At 41.5% G+C, this 16,381-nt stretch overlaps 4 protein-coding genes across 4 annotated transcripts; 3 read left to right on the top strand and 1 right to left on the bottom strand.

The window, feature by feature from the left end:
* Positions 1–76: 76 nt before the first annotated feature.
* On the top strand, positions 77–5,736 carry poldip3 (polymerase (DNA-directed), delta interacting protein 3). The gene is made up of 10 exons (XM_029508469.1): positions 77–208; positions 978–1,078; positions 1,221–1,639; positions 1,745–1,789; positions 1,984–2,061; positions 2,172–2,393; positions 2,752–2,829; positions 2,950–3,079; positions 3,319–3,385; positions 4,524–5,736. The coding sequence occupies exons 1-10, from the start codon at positions 141–143 to the stop codon at positions 4,738–4,740; spliced, it is 1,425 nt and encodes a 474-aa protein (XP_029364329.1). The 5' UTR covers positions 77–140; the 3' UTR covers positions 4,741–5,736.
* Positions 5,737–6,190: 454 nt separating this feature from the next.
* On the top strand, positions 6,191–7,966 carry rrp7a (ribosomal RNA processing 7 homolog A). Its single transcript, XM_029509084.1, has 7 exons — positions 6,191–6,260; positions 6,429–6,571; positions 6,677–6,802; positions 6,924–7,047; positions 7,227–7,324; positions 7,417–7,624; positions 7,765–7,966. Exons 1-7 carry the CDS (start codon positions 6,197–6,199, stop codon positions 7,848–7,850), a joined length of 849 nt encoding a protein of 282 aa, XP_029364944.1. The 5' UTR covers positions 6,191–6,196; the 3' UTR covers positions 7,851–7,966.
* Positions 7,967–8,202: 236 nt separating this feature from the next.
* LOC115047281 (zona pellucida sperm-binding protein 4-like) lies at positions 8,203–11,378 on the bottom strand. Its single transcript, XM_029508096.1, has 12 exons — positions 11,183–11,378; positions 10,956–11,080; positions 10,563–10,683; positions 10,206–10,340; positions 9,866–10,038; positions 9,595–9,674; positions 9,323–9,456; positions 9,041–9,224; positions 8,812–8,956; positions 8,647–8,716; positions 8,425–8,559; positions 8,203–8,336 (listed from the first exon to the last, which is right to left on the bottom strand). Exons 1-12 carry the CDS (start codon positions 11,376–11,378, stop codon positions 8,203–8,205), a joined length of 1,632 nt encoding a protein of 543 aa, XP_029363956.1.
* Positions 11,379–12,043: 665 nt separating this feature from the next.
* On the top strand, positions 12,044–16,381 carry wbp2nl (WBP2 N-terminal like). Its single transcript, XM_029508457.1, has 8 exons — positions 12,044–12,192; positions 12,719–12,827; positions 12,975–13,113; positions 13,278–13,370; positions 13,645–13,842; positions 14,302–14,415; positions 14,892–14,968; positions 15,084–16,381. Exons 1-8 carry the CDS (start codon positions 12,134–12,136, stop codon positions 15,138–15,140), a joined length of 846 nt encoding a protein of 281 aa, XP_029364317.1. The 5' UTR covers positions 12,044–12,133; the 3' UTR covers positions 15,141–16,381.

Raw genomic sequence — 16,381 nt, 5'->3', positions numbered from 1 at the left:
TGTTTGAAAAACGGTGGGATCTAAACACTTTCACTTATATTCAGTACCCGTCAGCCATTTCGCACACGGACTCGCGTCGGCTTCCGTAGTGCAACATAAAGGGTTCACAGTACGCATGAGCTTTGAGGCAGTGCGAGAAAATGGCAGACGTTTCTTTGGATGAAGTAATACGACAGCGCGGTATTAATCTCAAGGCTCCTGCAAAACGGTAATAAAACGACGAATGCACATAAGAAACTTTGTAAAATCAGACCACGCCAGCTTCGGACCACATTTTTGAAAGAGTGAGGATTCAGAGCTGTTGGTAGTTAGTTGCATCGTTCAAGCTAGCTAGCAAGTTAGCTAATCAAGGCCGGCAGCCTCTGACTAGCTACCGCGTAAAGGTTAGGCCAAGTAGCATACATTATCGGAAGCCTTCCGAATCTGTAGAAATTCAATTTTGAAGTTAAAAACATGGGGGTTGTTTATTTAACGTAATTCAATGGTTGCCCAAGCAAACATTTGTTGGTCGCGACTTGAAAAGCTGTAAACAATTTGGTTTTATCTGTATCTTCACTTGTTCGTCTTAGCTAGCCAGTAAGCTAATATTTATATTAGCCGACAAACAGGTTTCGCTCTTCTAAAACTCTGGTCTTTGAAAGAAGTTGGTCTCATTAAGAAGTTATTTTGTCCAAGCCGAAGTTCAAGTTTTTAAACCCCCCCCCCCCCCCCAACTGCTGTCTTAGATATAGTTTCATAGAGATTGCATTTGATTGTAAGCAGTAAAGTACAATGCCCCAATCTTTCAAACTCCCCCTCTTACTGCACGAAAAAATTTATCATCATTGAAGTAATACAACAAAGCTTCGATGTGTTGCTACCAAAATTAATGTTGTTTTTAGGGTATAGGAGCCTAACTTGAGAAGGAGTTTCCGTCTCCTTACTGGATCCTGGTAGCGTTTTCGGTACTAATGTTGAACATTCCTCCCTTCTTGAAGGCCAATGTTTGGACGTGGTGCAGGAAGTGCTGGCAAGAGTTTTGATGCGCGCCAGAAGATTGGGGTTAATGATGCCAGACAGCGACTTGGAGGAGGAACAGGTAAGGTCCATAATTATTGTTAAGGTAAATAAACATGCTGTATTCCCCTGTGCCTAGTATTCAGTTCTGCATAGGTTGTTAAAACTAGTTTGGGTGGGGGGGCAAGAATGAAGTATGTAATGTATCTCCTTTCTATCATCAGGTTTTCAGGTGAAGGATGCCAGAGAAAAGCTAGGACAGAAAGATGCTCGTTTCAAAATCCGTGGCAGGGGAGGAGCAGGAGGAGTACAGGATGCACGTCAGATGATCAACTCACGCAAACAGAATCAGTTTGCTGTCCCCCCACAGACCGTGCAGAAACCAGTGCTTACACACCAAATACAGAGCCCGACGCTGGTGCCACAAATACAGATACACACCAGCAACAGTCCTGGCAGTGTGAATGCAAGGCATTTTGCCCCAAATATACAAGGACTGAGTGTGAGGGGCAGTACAATGCCACAGCTTAGCAATAAGAGAATGATGGATGCCCGCGACAGGCTGAGCCTCAAGAGGAGCATTGGAGGGACACAGACACAGGCAGCTGCTGCCCCACCATTAAAAATAACCAAGACCATCCAGGTAAGCGCAAAGTATTTTGCTTTCATCATTGAAAATGTTCATTTATTTGTATAGTTCAGCAATGCTGTCAGGCTTACTAATGATATGTATGATATCCATTTACAGCAACGTCCAGTAGGGATGTCAGGAGGCATACGTGCAGCTTCACAGGTAAAGCAGTTTTTTTTTTTTTTTTTTTTTCTTCCTTTTCCCCTACGGTTTGTTTGTGTCCATCCCCCCTTGGCAAATGTGAACATGACTGATTAATATTAACAAGCATGTGTCTGTGAACGCGAATGTTGTTTCATCTATACAATAGGTAACTGTTAAATGCTGTACTAAATCTGTTATTCTATCTTCCATAGCCTGTTTCAAATGAAATTGATGGTGCCTCCAGTAAACAAATAAAGATTACTACTGCAAACAATATGCTGCAAACACGAGTAAGAGTTTCTCAATAACGCAATGCTTACTCTTAAGTGTTACCACACATGTATAACATTCTGCATTAAACAATTTTTTTTTTCCATTTACCTTTCTCCATTTTGTGCAGTCTGGTGCAGCAGGCAATACATTCTCCATGTCGGCCCCAATCACCAAGGTGGTTAAAAATGATGCTTACACAGCCCCACGTTCACCAGTCCCTGTGGCTCCCACCCGGCCAAACACCAGCATGGCTGCCAATCGGTCCTCCGCTGCCGCCCTACAGCCAGTTTCCAGGACCCTTCAGCAAAACACAGCAGATACCAGCACAACAGCTCCTACTCCCCCCCAGGTAAACATCTCACTCTTTTAGCACTGCTTAACTGTCTTTTGGCCTTACAAACTGTTTAACCTCTAGCTATTAATGAAAAAGTATTTGCTGAAACTTTTCTTTCCCCAAGCAGTACTCAGATTTATTCCAAGCTTAAACAATATGCACTCTAGAGATATAATTTTACTTTAGGAACTTAACATCACAAAAAGCCTACTTCTGTCACTGCTGGTCCCTTAATTTTCCCTCTTTCCTTAGTCCTTTACAGTAAACGACTGAATGGGGAAAAAAAAATCTGTTGAATTTCATCCTCTCTTCTCTATTGAAATTTTTTGTTGCATATGCTTTATCATATGTCATTGTTAACTTATTGTTCCAGCCTGCATTCAGTCCTCTGGAAGGGACAAAAATAACAGTGAATAATCTGCATCCCCGCGTCACTGAGGAAGACATAGTTGTGAGTAGATTGCACTGTTTGCCTGTAACCTTTGGTTATGTTTGGTATTCGGTCATGATTTGAATGCTGGTGTTCCATGGTGAGTCATTTTATGTGTTTGCACACTCTGTTTGTCCACAGGAGCTGTTCTGTGTGTGTGGTGCCTTGAAGCGAGCACGGCTGGTGAAAGTGGGTGTGGCTGAAGTGGTGTTTGTCCGTAAAGAGGATGCTGTAAGCGCATACAGGAAGTACAACAACCGCTGCCTGGATGGTGAGTGCCAGTAGCAAGGACGCATAAATCAAATGGATGTCTGTGTCTTTGGGCATTGTCTTCTATTCTGTATCCAGATTAATACTTGCACAATAGTTTTTCTTGTTTTATATGCTTTTGTTTAACTATAATGGTAATAATTTGTATTCTTGAGGCTGCCAATAACCTGACTGATGGACTTGAGTACTTCTGACCAGACCTGTTTCTTTTCTTATCTTTTCTTCTTGTTCCCCCCTCAGGCCAACCCATGAAGTGTAACCTCCATATTCATGGAAATGTCATCACATCTGATCAGCCAATTCTATTGTAAGTAAACCTTCAGGGCTTCATTCTTTCATTTCAAATTAATCTGGAGTGGACTGTGTTTCCTAGCTTCATTTTACATATTTTCAATGAGCTGTTACTTCCCTTTAACTTGAATGATAACAGCTTATTAGATATAAAGTAGTATAGCATAATATAAAGTATAACTATAGTATAAAGATCAGAGATGCTGTATGTGATCAACTACGCAGGTGCATTCTCTGATTTGTTAGCTATATGATTATTTGAATAAATTGTTATGGTGCTTACAAAGTTTAATAGTACATAGTGCATTGAGTTGCCCTGTGACGCAGCAGTGGATTATATAACACAATGGAATCTGAGTTTCACTTTATTTGATCATATTTAGCTTTGTCCTGCAAGCTGGCTATCTTGAGATATACAAGGTTCAAGGGGACGCTGGTGTCTTAGGAGCACTGATTGAGATGAAGGGACCAGTACTACAAATAAACATTGTTTTGGCTTCAGTCTAAATGTGATCCTTGCAGGGAATATTTAACCCTTTTACACCGAGTCTGCTGCTGCTGGCACATTCACACAACTGCACTTACAATTATCATATGTAAGTGTTTGGGCAAAAGCACTTACTCACAGGACACTTTCTGTCTCTTTTTATGGCTAAAATAAGCAACAAGTCCAGGTGGACAATAGTAATCTTCTGTGTTAAAGGGTTAAAGCTATACAGATCTTGCATGTCAGAGCAATGGTAGTGTTCATGGGATTAAATCAGTGAATATTCCACTGGACCAAATTCTAAAAGCCAATCATTCAAATAAATCATGTTGAACATTTACGGTAAGACTAATGTAGTATACCTAATGCTGTATACTGCATGAACCTGAAAACTCCCCGGACTCCAGCTTTCTGTCATGTCTTTTTTGCTGTTGCTATGACAACTGTCACCAGGTACTGGTCAAGCGTCTCTGTTACGGAGTAAACCTACAAGGAATTTTTCACTATTGAATGGAAACAAAAGAAAAATTGTTGCTGAAATTGAATCCTTTGCATGATAATAGCCATTGCAAAAAAGATAGGCAAGTTAAGATATTTTGTGTACTGTTTTGCTCCTTTTGTGGTCTCGATAAATTGTGACACCCCTTTCTCTTCTGGCCTCCTGCAGGAGGCTCAGCGACACTCCAGGGACAGGGGGCAGTTCAAAGAAAGACGGTTTGCCCCCTTCCTTGTCTCGCCCTGCAGGCCAGCGAGCCTCTTCTCAGCCTACTCCAGAGGTGGACCCCCAGACCATCCTCAAGGCTCTGTTCAAGTCCACTGCACAGCCCACCTCCACCACTGAGCCACCCAGCTCACAGGCTACAGCCTTTCGCATCAAGATATAGTTCACGTCTAGTGTGAATACACTGTTTGTTCATAAACGTATTACTGCATTCTCAGTGTTAACATATGAACTGTGGTTTTCACCTTGACAGCAGACAGCCATCATTCTCATATGACAGATTTTTACACATTTGATATACACGACTACTCAGAACGTGAAATTCATGGATCTTAACATCCTGTTTTTTGGTTTTGTGGTATCCAGTTGTCACCTGTTTGTTGATGACATGGAGCTGGATTTGGATATGGAAAGGAGTATGATGTAATTTGTTGTTTTTATCATATGTGATGGGGGGGATGCCAAATCAGACTGGAATTGTAGTGATACTTGTTTGTCAAGTCAATGCCAGCCCCACTCAGTATGTTAGGATTTATTTTTTTTTTCTCCTGTTTAGTTTTCAACCCCTATGTCCCCAAAGAACAAGTAGGGACCAAAAGAACAAATTGACCAAGACTTAACATTGCTGTGTTATGTGTAAGGCCCTGTATATCAGGCACAGTTGTGTTCAGTTATATTATTCTATTTTCACCTTGCCTCGGATCTACATCAGACTGGAAATGGCAAAAAGAGTAAATGCATCTGTTGGTTACACAGAACAATGACCTTGCCTTTACTAAAAACTCTGCATAACTGTTCCTGACATCATCCCAAGAAGAGGTCCTACTGGATAAAATAACAGACTTACTAAATGACAAGCTAAGAGAAATCATAATACCCTAATTACAGAAAGTCAGCTGTCATATGTTGATTCTTTTTCATTTGACTTTAAAGTTTTTGTGGATTCAAAATTCTTGTGATTTCATAGATGGTTTTACTTTATTGGCCCATTTCTGAAGCAGTCCATGTTTCTTTCATTCTTGTATACATTGCTCCCATGTTATGTTCAACAACTGTAAATTACTTTCTGATGCTTTCTTATTAAGCCAGGAGAGAAGAACTAGAGAGGTCAGATCTGTCTGTGAAATGTCACCATTAAATATTTAGCTTTGTAATTGTCTGAGATTCATCAGTCGTGTGTGTGTGTGTGTGTGTGTGTGTGTGTGTGTGTGTGTGTGTGTGTGTGTGTGTGTGTGTGTGTGTGTGTGTGTGTGTGACATACATTAAGGTTTTCTAAAGCACAAAGTTATCCTTAAAGCATTACTGTTTTCTGTGCTGTCACCCTTTTTTAAAAGTGCTCTTGTACAATTAACTAATGTTAAATATAACAGTTTGTGTTAGAGTAACAAGTATGTTTACTGTTTCCTCACATCCAAAACTAATACAATAATTCATATTTTATGGAATAACTAATTATTCACCTTTGGTATGATTCTATTCCTAGCTGTGTGTGGAATATTGTTATATATTGTACTCCTAATTTTTGCTTGTTTTTTAAATTTGTGTAGTATGAACAAAAACGATCACAAATTAGATCACGCGTTTATATTTGTACTTCCGGTGTCAAAGGTCTTATCAAAATGGCGCCGGCCAGGAAGAAACATGGCAGTAGCAAGCCTTATATTATTCCTGGAGGATTTACAGGTATTGTTTGAAAGAATATTTATTCAATCTTTTCGCTTACATCGATTTACACCAGGACAGATTATTATGTTTCGTGTTTCTTTTTTATGCGTCCCCCTTTTTATCATGGAGGGACAGAGATCCCAGCTGTTGTGTTAACTTCAGGGTTCGTTCCGTCTCTCTTCGCAGAGCTGTCTTTACAGTTTAGTTCCGATAGTGCTGCTCGGCATAAACTGTACGTGAAAGAGCACAGGGTGCGAGCAGAGAAGAGTTCACGCAGACCTCTGGACCGGACTTTGTTCGTCCTCAACATCCCGCCGTATTGCTCAAAGGTACCGCTCACACAGCCGGCAGTCTCACTGTACATCGTGTCTAAATATTCAGTGATCTGATCCTTACTAAGCGCCGCTCTGTCACTCCTGTGCTTTGTCCTCCAGGCTGTTGTCAGAGAGCTCTTCTCCCAGTTTGGTGGTGTTCAGTCTGTGGAGCTGAGAGAACACCCGGGCTCCTTCCAGGACTCAGAACCCAAGCTGTCCAAATTCTTCAAACCAGCTGAGAAACAGGTTGGCCCACACAGATGGCACTCTCTCTGCTCTAACACTGAGATAAAACTTTCACACTTTTTTTTTCTTGCAGATTCAAGTCATCGTTTTATGTCATGTGTCTCCGTCTGTCTCTTCACAGGGTTTCAAAGTCGGCTACATTGTGTTCCAAAACTCCTCTAGTGTCACAGCAGCTAAATCACACTCACATAACTCCCCTCTGGTGGTCAGCACAGAGCAGCGCCCAGTGAAGACAGGAGTACAGAGTGAGGGGGAGCTCACATTTTGAAATGAAACATTCAATATTATGTTCATTTTATTGTGTGTTGTGGTTGTTGTTTTGAATTTCAGCCACTACCTTGATGAGTACAATCAATTAAAAAAAAAAAAAAAGACAAAAAACACTTTCGTGACACATGCATGTTATGTGATGTTTTGTTTACAGAATGGATTCAGCAATACAAAGAGTCTTTCATTCAGCCAAACAAACTGCAGCAAATAGTCGATTCATTCATGGCAGGCTATGACAAGCGGAAAGAAGAGGTGAGATCTTTGCAGCTCTTCCTTTTCCCCCACCAGCACCAAGGCCATCTAGTCCACCCAACTTTAAACTGCACTGGCTTCCATTGTTGCAGGAAGCAGAGCGGCAGAGGAAGGAGGGTGAGCAGCAGCAAGAGGATGAGGAAGGCTGGGTGAAAGTCACAAGAGGGCACAAGGGCACCAAGGCCCGTCCCCATAGTGAGGCAGCCAACCGGAGGACTCTACAGAAAGAGATGAAGAAGAAGAAGAGGAAGGAGCTCATGAACTTCTACACCTGGCAGCACAGGAACACACAGAAATTACGTAAGTTGTTGCATATAAGTGTTGTTAAAGAAGCAACATGGACGTTTTTAGGAAATTTTAAACCATGTATAATATATTCTTCACTGCATAATGAATTATGCTTTCTCATGTTTATAGTTAATATTTGTTTGTTTATCCAGATATTGCTGAACTAAGGAAAAAGTTTGAGGAGGATAAACAGAGAATCGCTCTGCTGAGGGCACAGAGAAAGTTCAGACCTTACTGAGTCAACTACCCATATTTGTATTTGTATACCCATACCGCATCACTTTTTATTTTTGCTACCTTTCTATACAAAGGAGCATTTTTGTGTTAATAAACCAATATTCTGATTAACTTTGATTATTGTCTATTATCTGAACAAAAATTCATTTTGGAAAATTGCTGATGTTAGACAAAAACTGATTGCCACATGTCTGAACGGTGACGTGCAATGTGAAACACAAAACAAAGAAACAAAAAAAACATTCTGTGGCTAAACTTATGTCATCACACCAGTGACTTAGTATCCAATGCTAAAAGGAAAATGTTACAAATTCAACAATGCACATCAGAGAGGGTGCACTGTTTATTGGTTTTCACTGTTGTGGATCATGCTCTTGCTGCATTTCTGTCTTATGCCTGCTTGTGATCTTTGACTGGACAGTGACCACCAGCATCAGCAGCAGGGCAACACTAACACCACAGAGTGTGTACAGTGTCCCCTGGAACACTGAAGAAGACAGAGGAAACAAACATTCTGTTAAAGTTTAGCCATTGGTCATCCACACTCCAACAGTTTGGTGTTGAACAGATCTTACTTGTGTTCTGTTTCACACACGGATTCTCTTCCTGTTCTGTGCTGTTCAATCCCAGCATCAGTGGCCCAAAGGACACCAAGTGGGCCTGGTTGGACTCAGATGAGGTCTCTCTTCTCTGTCTCTCACCCTCCGATGCTGCAAGAGGAGATAGTGGGAAGGTTAAGAGCTCCAAAAAAATGCAATGTACATAAAAGGACAATGTTTAGAGCATGATATACTTACAAATGATGGCACAGCTCTGAGCACAGTCAAGATGGTCTGTGCAGATTTCCACCCAACAGTAGAAGTACATCTAAGTGAGAGATGGCACTGTTAACAAACTGCCAAAGCAGGAGAACTTGCTTTACTCCAAATGGTTGGAAACGGACTGCACTACTGAAGCCTTACTTCCTCCATACTTGGATGGCCTGTATGAGGGTCCAAGAAGGCAAAAGTCTTGACATCAAACCTCCTCACTTGTGAGTGGGAGGTGGTCTTCCCCAGGTTGTCCACAGGCACAGAGCTTCTCATGTTATCCAGTGGGCTTGGGCATCTGTCCAAGGGCAGAAAAAGAATCAGCTACACAACACAAAACAGCACTGTTATTAGAGCTCCATCATTATCAGCTCCACCTTACCCATCATACAGAAGGGTCCACACAGAGTGTCTAGATGCAGGGTAGGCAAAGCAATCCCGGACACGCAGGGACAGTGTGGGGTCTGGGGATGGCTGGGCAATGGAAACCTCTATATATGCAGCTTTACGCAGTGGAAGGGTCAGTGGAAGCTGCTCCTCAGGAAAGAAGGATGTGAAGGATGCATCTACAACAATACACCCATATACAGGTTTTGACCTAGAGACCTGACACATTCAAGACCCACACTTGTGTCATTAAATACTCACAAACAAACCTTAGTACCTGTGGCTATTCTCATCTGCACTCTGATGGTTCCCAGGGCAACCACCGGCGGTGGTTTTGTCACTGCATACAAGGACCGCAGGTCACCTGCACGCTTTAGATCTGATGCTGTATATTCACAGATGACCTGGAGACTACAAGCCACTCTGGTCAGTATATATGCCATCACTTTAATATCAAAGTACAATGAAAACCAACTTTTTTTTAATCTGCAAAGACTCAGATGGAGCTATTAGCATTGGCAGCAGCATACAGGACATTTCAAAACTGACCTAAATGGAGGATGTTTGGTTATACTTTCAGTATGCAGCTCCTCCACTTCCACCTCATAGATCAGAATATCTCCATCAACCTGAGAGACAGACAGAAGAAAGTACGCAAGTCATTGTGGGATAAAGAAGCAGCACTAAAGGAAAAAAAAATGGAACAAAATCTGAATTGCGATATTTTATTCTAAAATGAGTTTGAAGACAGTTTAGCTCACTGATAAACTTTTCTAAAACTAGGTGAAGTTTTATTCAAATGCTTCTCCTTCATCATCACCTTCTTCTTTGCACCACAGTCCATGACTCCAAGCTTGAACACAGCTGTGTCTGGCGTAGTGACCACAGGGAAACACTGTGGCTGATCTTTCACTATGAGGCTGCTGGGAGTAATGGGCGGGTCTGTGTCTGTGGCGTTTACTGAAAATACAAAATGTCCATCCAGAGAGCAGGCTGGAAATGCAATGGGACAATTTAGTTACATTTCTTTTTCTTCTTACATTTTCATCTTACATTTTTTCTTCAAACAAGCAAGGCAACCAAAATCTTTTGATTTCTACAAAGGGTTAGGGAGGATTACCTTGCATCATCATCACAAATGAGAGAAATGGCCAACTTACCATTGAGTCTATAATAACAGGTGAGCTCATGAGCATCATAGCAGCAACCGAGTTTGTAGCAGGCCCTACGAGAAATGGTTTGATGGCCACAGTCCACTCGCAGAGCTCTTTCTGTGTCACACTGCCCATGCAACGCTGGAGAAGAGTCACGTTAGTCTCTTGAACTGGCAAAATAATGTGTTGTGCAAAACCCTGTGTCTGTATTGGAAATAACATTAGTGTGTGGGGGAAAAAAAAAAAACATTCATTCAATGCTCCAAGGCCCAAAAGTAAAAAAGAACAGTGGAAAGTAATATTTGCAGGCAACATAACTGTGCAAATGAGATTATTAACACTCAATCAACTGCCTCCACTCACATGTTGGGAGATGTGGTGTCCTCTCTGTGTGACTCTTTATCAGAGGACAGCTGATATTGACCTTTAGCCACTGATCCTTTCCTGTCAGCTGGACCTGTAGTGGAATGACCACTCTGCTGTTCTAAAATTAAAAGGACATTCATTTTCTTGGTAGCATTTCCATAATTTCAAACTCTCCAAATAATGCTAATGATATATTTTGTGATCTCGTGGGTAAACATATATACCTATTCAAGAGTGTTTTACAGTGACAGACAGATATATAATAATACACACATAATCACTCACTACCCAAAAAAGTTTAGCTGCTTGCTCATAGTTTTGTGTCTTGTGTTTTATTTATGATCATGTCAGGGATATATTCATTCTTACGCAAACTTATTTTTATTTTACCTCAATCCGGGCATAGCAGCTGTCGTATCTGCTGGTGAAAGAGAGGCTCTGGTTTTTGTCTCTTCCCATTCTCACGCCACAGGACCCCACAGACTGAGGCACTGGGACTGTGGCCCCTGACAGATCTGACACCACAAAGCACATACAGTTGTTTTCATTCAATGCCAAAATACCGAGAGTTCACTGTGAAATAAAACCTTTTTTTTTTGTCACGTCAGCGATCTTACCTCTAACACGTACATTATTTCTGACAGCCGGACCAAACACAGCTTTTATTCTTCGGGCAGAGCAGCTGACAGCGGGCAGGGCGAGCTCAGGTGTTTTCTTCCTCTGGACGGTGGAGAGACAGAAACAAAGCTGGGCCACGAGCGCAAACAATAAACAAACAACAAACAAACAACGCTTTACACAATAATAATCCATGTCCTTTTGGTTTGATTGCTTTTGCTGATACGTTTCTTTTTGGGTGTGTGTGATCTGCAGGTCTCCAGCCTTTTCTCTGACACCGGAAAGGGGCGATCACGTGACTCGTGTTAATTAGAGTTGATTAGTTGGGAGCCTGCACAGTTTCAGGTAGGCGCTTACTGTGAGCCATGGCGTGAGGAGGCCGCGCACCACCCTGTGCGCTCCACATTGAAGTTCATTTGAAAGGCAGCACAGACTAATTTAGTCAGAAATAAAAAGGTCGACTTTTAAATAATGCATCTCATGCTTGGCATCATGGTCCCAAGTGTCCTCAGGGAGTCATTAAATGAAATTATTGCGTAACTCTTAGGCCTTGGCAGCACAGCCCCACCTCTCCTCCCTATGGCAGCTTTTGTACCCGTTTTTTCATTGCATAAGCAATCTTGTGTCCGTCAGTGTCCCGTTACATCCGTGATTAGTCTCTAATGAGCAGGCTTTCTGCATCATAGCTAATGGGAAGTGGTTTCAGTTAAATGAAGATTAGTGGATGGATTTCTGTAGGTAGAGTTGTGGTGACACAAAGGCCACTGAACCTGCTGATTTGAAACAGTGACCTAAATGTTTTTGTTTGTTGACATTGTTGACTGTCCGACGGTAAATCACGGGTTGTCTGACGCGGCCGTGGCGTAACGAGTGACGTCAGGGGCACCCCCGTCGGGCTGTTGGACAGACTGAGGCTCAGACAGCGGCGGAGCAGCAGACAGCACCTAATCATGGCCCTGAATCGAAATCACTCACAAAACGGAGGCGTTTTGATAAACAACGGAGAGAGGTGTGTGTTTTATGTTGCGCGTGTGTGCCTCCTTTTATCGATTATGTGTCAGTCGCCTCTTTTTTCCGCTTGTTTACACGCTACTTTCCAGTGCGTAGTCAACACAGCTGCTATGCAACCGCTAGCCTCTCGCTAGCTGGCCTCGCTAACATTAGCATAGCTACTGCATTTATTCCAGTGTTCATGTTTGTTTTAGTTGCCCGCGACCTGTGCTGTTACATCAAATGTCTTGTTCAGTGTTTTAAAAACTGGTCTGGCATAATTTTGTTAATGGCCGACTGAAGACCCTCCTAGTATCCCAACAGTCGGTCTGCCCAAGATGGCTAACATTAGCCATCATCAAAACAGGAAGTAGCTGTAGGTTTAGTTAGCATGTTGACACCTGGGGAAAACACATTTAGCGTTATTTAAACGGAGCGAGCTATATGTAGCAGCCTAAGTTTCTGATAACATTCCTATCATTGTTTACGTGGATGGTTTATATAGGCTGTAACCGACTGCTTTCGCTTGCTCTTGCTTGATCTAGTGTCTTAAGGGAGTGTAAGAACGTGGAGCTTTCATTCAGCGATGTCACCTGCAAGACAGACCTGCTGAAGGGGACCAAGAAGGGCACAGTTTACCTCACGCCCTACAGGGTACAGTCAAAACAGCATAAAACGCTCAACATCCAGTTACAAACTGCTGCGTTCCTGCTGGGAAATGTGAGAGGTTTCATAATCTCATAGTTCCTCTTGAGTAATTCCTCACCTACTCTCTCTTTCTTCCTTTGTTCGCTTGTGCAGTTGTTGTTTGTGTCCAGCAATACCAAGGATTGCATGGGTTCAGCCATGTTCCCTTACTACCTGATGAAAGGGTGCAGCATTGAGCAACCAGTCTTTGCAGCGAACTACATCAAAGGGACAGTTTCTGCTGAGCCTGGTGGTAGGTGCTCCTGTGTTTTGATTTAGTGGATTATCTTTCCATAATGATGAAGCATAGCAATAGCTATTAGAAAATCTAATGGTATAATTGTTATTTCTGTTGCGATCCACAGTAAGACACATGTAGCGTGCTGTATTTGTATAAAATGTTTGCTGTCTCATCAGGTGGCTGGGAGGGCCAGGCCCATTTCAAGATGTCATTCCCCAGTGGAGGAGCCATAGAGTTGGGACAGCATCTCTTCAAGCTGGCCACTAATGGTTTGAATGCTAGTTTATTTAATCACTACATCCAGCATTACACTCCAAAATATTTAATTGAATGCTCCTTTACATTGTAAAAAGCATTAAAATCCTGTGACATTGCTTCAGGAAAGTATAAGCAGTCAAATGCACTGAAAGTCTTTTAAAAGCATCTTTTAGAGAATTCCATATTGAGATGGCCACTATAGTAGAAAGACAGACAGAGTGCATGAACACAACCACAATCAGTTAAGTTGTTTCAAGAGACAAATTTCTGCTTACTGTGTTCCAGCCTCTCGTGCAGCTCCTGTGCAGAATGGAGCTGCCTCTTACGGCTATCCTTCACCTGGAACAATGAATGGCTACGGACCAGCTCCACCTGCTGCTCACGGCTATCCGTATCCACCTCCACCACAGCAGAATGGATTCTACCAGGGGCCACCCCCTGCTGCTGGCAATCTGGGCTACAATTATCCAACAGCTGCTGCAGGTACACAATACAGCTTACTAACATAATGTCATAATGTTTGGACTAACTAGTAACCTTTTTTTAAAATTTTTTAATATATATTTCACATTAATTCCATCTGATCAAAATGTAGGGGAAAAAAAATATATATCTATATTATACTGATTATTATATACTATAGATGTGTCACGACTTTTTACTGCATATGTATATACAGTTTGCAGCTTAGGGTTGGGAGGTTAGGGTTAGCTTTGCTTCTGTGTATATATATGTTCTTCCTAAGGTCCTCGTTGAACATAAATAAAAACGCTTCAGGCATGCATGATGTTCAGGTTTCACCCTTTTCCTGTCGTTATTTTTCTGTTTTTATCTTGTCTGTTTTTTGGTCTTTGTTGTGTAACTAATTACAGAGAGACAGTACCCTCCATTGACCTGTAAACTCCACCTCTCTTTCCCTTCTTACTTTCTTCTACATTACAGGAATGTACCCATCTGGTTTTGACTACATGGCCCCACCACCTCCTTACCCTGGGCCACCCCAAAATTGGGCTGCACCTCCCCAGAATTGGACAGCAGCCCCAACAGCACCTCCAGGTCTGTTTCTCTCTCTCTTTCTATTTTTCCACTCTATATGTCTGTGTCACTTCACCCGTCAGATCTGATCTATCTGCTTCAAAGTGAATCACTTCAAAGCACACCACCAAAAAAAAAGAGATCCTCATGTCTCATTTGCTACACATCAAAATTAAAAAAAGATAAACAACCCCCCTTCTGACACCCTGTGGATTTTGGTGTAAACTGTGTCACTATGAGCATGGGGTGAGCTTGGTACACTGTTGTCAGTTGGGGACATCTCTATTTTAAGGAAAAGCTTGAGTTGGACGTTTGCCTGCAAGTGTCCTCAGGATGTGTCACTATATTTTGTCTCGTAGATTTCTGAAGCTGTCAGTTGTTGTGATTAATCTTGTGCTCCTCACACACACAGTAGTGTCTGTTCCTCTGTGTGTTCATCAATCATCATTGTCTTCTTTTTATCTCCCTGCCTTTGTCATGTTTCATTTTATGCACAGGTAACTCCAAGGCAGCAGAAGCAGCAGGCAGCGCATATTACAATCCCAGCAATCCGCACAATGTCTACATGCCCATGGTAAGTTACCTCACTTGCCTTCTCTTCAGTTAGAGCTGTGTGGTAGTGACAAGAGATTTCTCTTCATGGCGCTTATTCAAAAAAAAAAAAAATTTTTTTCCTCTATTCCCAACAGGAGCGGCCTCCACCATATGCACCTTTTCCAGACTCCCCTGACAAGAAAAACAACTGAGGCTCAGACTCCATGACACTCCTCTCCTTTCCTCTGTATTTTAAATGTATTCTAAAGCAAGGAGTAATGTTGATGGATCATAGAATACAGAAATTGCAAATAATAGAGAGCTCAAAGATGTCTGATAATTCACCAATGAACTAATGATATTTTGGATACTCGAGAGGCTATAACTCAATCACATCTTTTAAATACAGTTTATTACTTTGAGTTGAGTTCAAGTAAAATGAATGACAGCTTGTAACTCAGGCTTTTCAGAGTCATTATTATTATTATTATTATTATTAACATTCTCAATAATGGGGTTTATTTAACTTCTGTCTAGTAGTGAGGAAGGGCACCTAAACTGTCCTTATTAAGAGTTGAGAGGAGGAGGAAGTGTGAGGAATGTATTTTTCTAAGGCAGATTTATTACCAAAACATTTTGTAGCAATTTCTTGCAGTTCCTGTAGTAAATAATAACAATAATAGCAACTTTTGTGATGAGCAGTGAAGTATTTTTGCAGTATCATTGCAAGTACAGTGTGTTTCCTAAACAGTTTTATGTGACAATGTGGATACTCATGGTTATAGTTTCCTTCACAAATGACCAATGTGACCCTGCACTACATCAGTTAAATTAGAGTCTAAGTAATTCCAATTATTATATGACCATTATCTTACAGTTTCATATATTTTAAAAGGATGGGATATTAAAAGGTGCAGTGTGATGTTTGGGTTTGGGGCATCAGAGCGATTTTTTTTTTTTTTTTTACATAAGTCTGTGTATGTGCAATATTTTAACCTCACATAACAAGGTTATACACAACCGGGGTTACCTGAATGACCCTTTCCTCTCTTCTTGGCTTCTATCGTATTCATGTATGCAACATTAGGCTGAAACCAGAACTCTACTGTTTGAGTAATTACACAAGTGTGGGGTTACAGGGCCATGCTGATAATATATTAAGGGCCTCTCAGTGTTTGCCTGCTGTCGCAACTTCTTAATGCAAACCATTTATTCCTGATTAAACTAGGGCGAGGCACCTAACAGCTGTGTAACTGCATCCCCCTCAATGCGCACCAGTTAACACCCATTTAAAGGACTCCTCACACACAGTATTGGAGAGCATTTCTTGCGTTTTGGTTTTTAGTTTGAGTTGATGAAATGTCTGTATATTAATATCTTTTTTTGCAGTTCTTCCTTCTTTTGCTGCATTTTGTCTGTCAATTAAAATCTAATAAATGTGTCATTTATCAAA

The sequence above is a fragment of the Echeneis naucrates genome, chromosome 8 (genome assembly GCF_900963305.1).
Source record: "Echeneis naucrates chromosome 8, fEcheNa1.1, whole genome shotgun sequence".
Classification (NCBI taxonomy): Eukaryota; Metazoa; Chordata; class Actinopteri; order Carangiformes; family Echeneidae; genus Echeneis; species Echeneis naucrates.
This window is presented reverse-complemented; position numbering and strand designations above follow the sequence as displayed.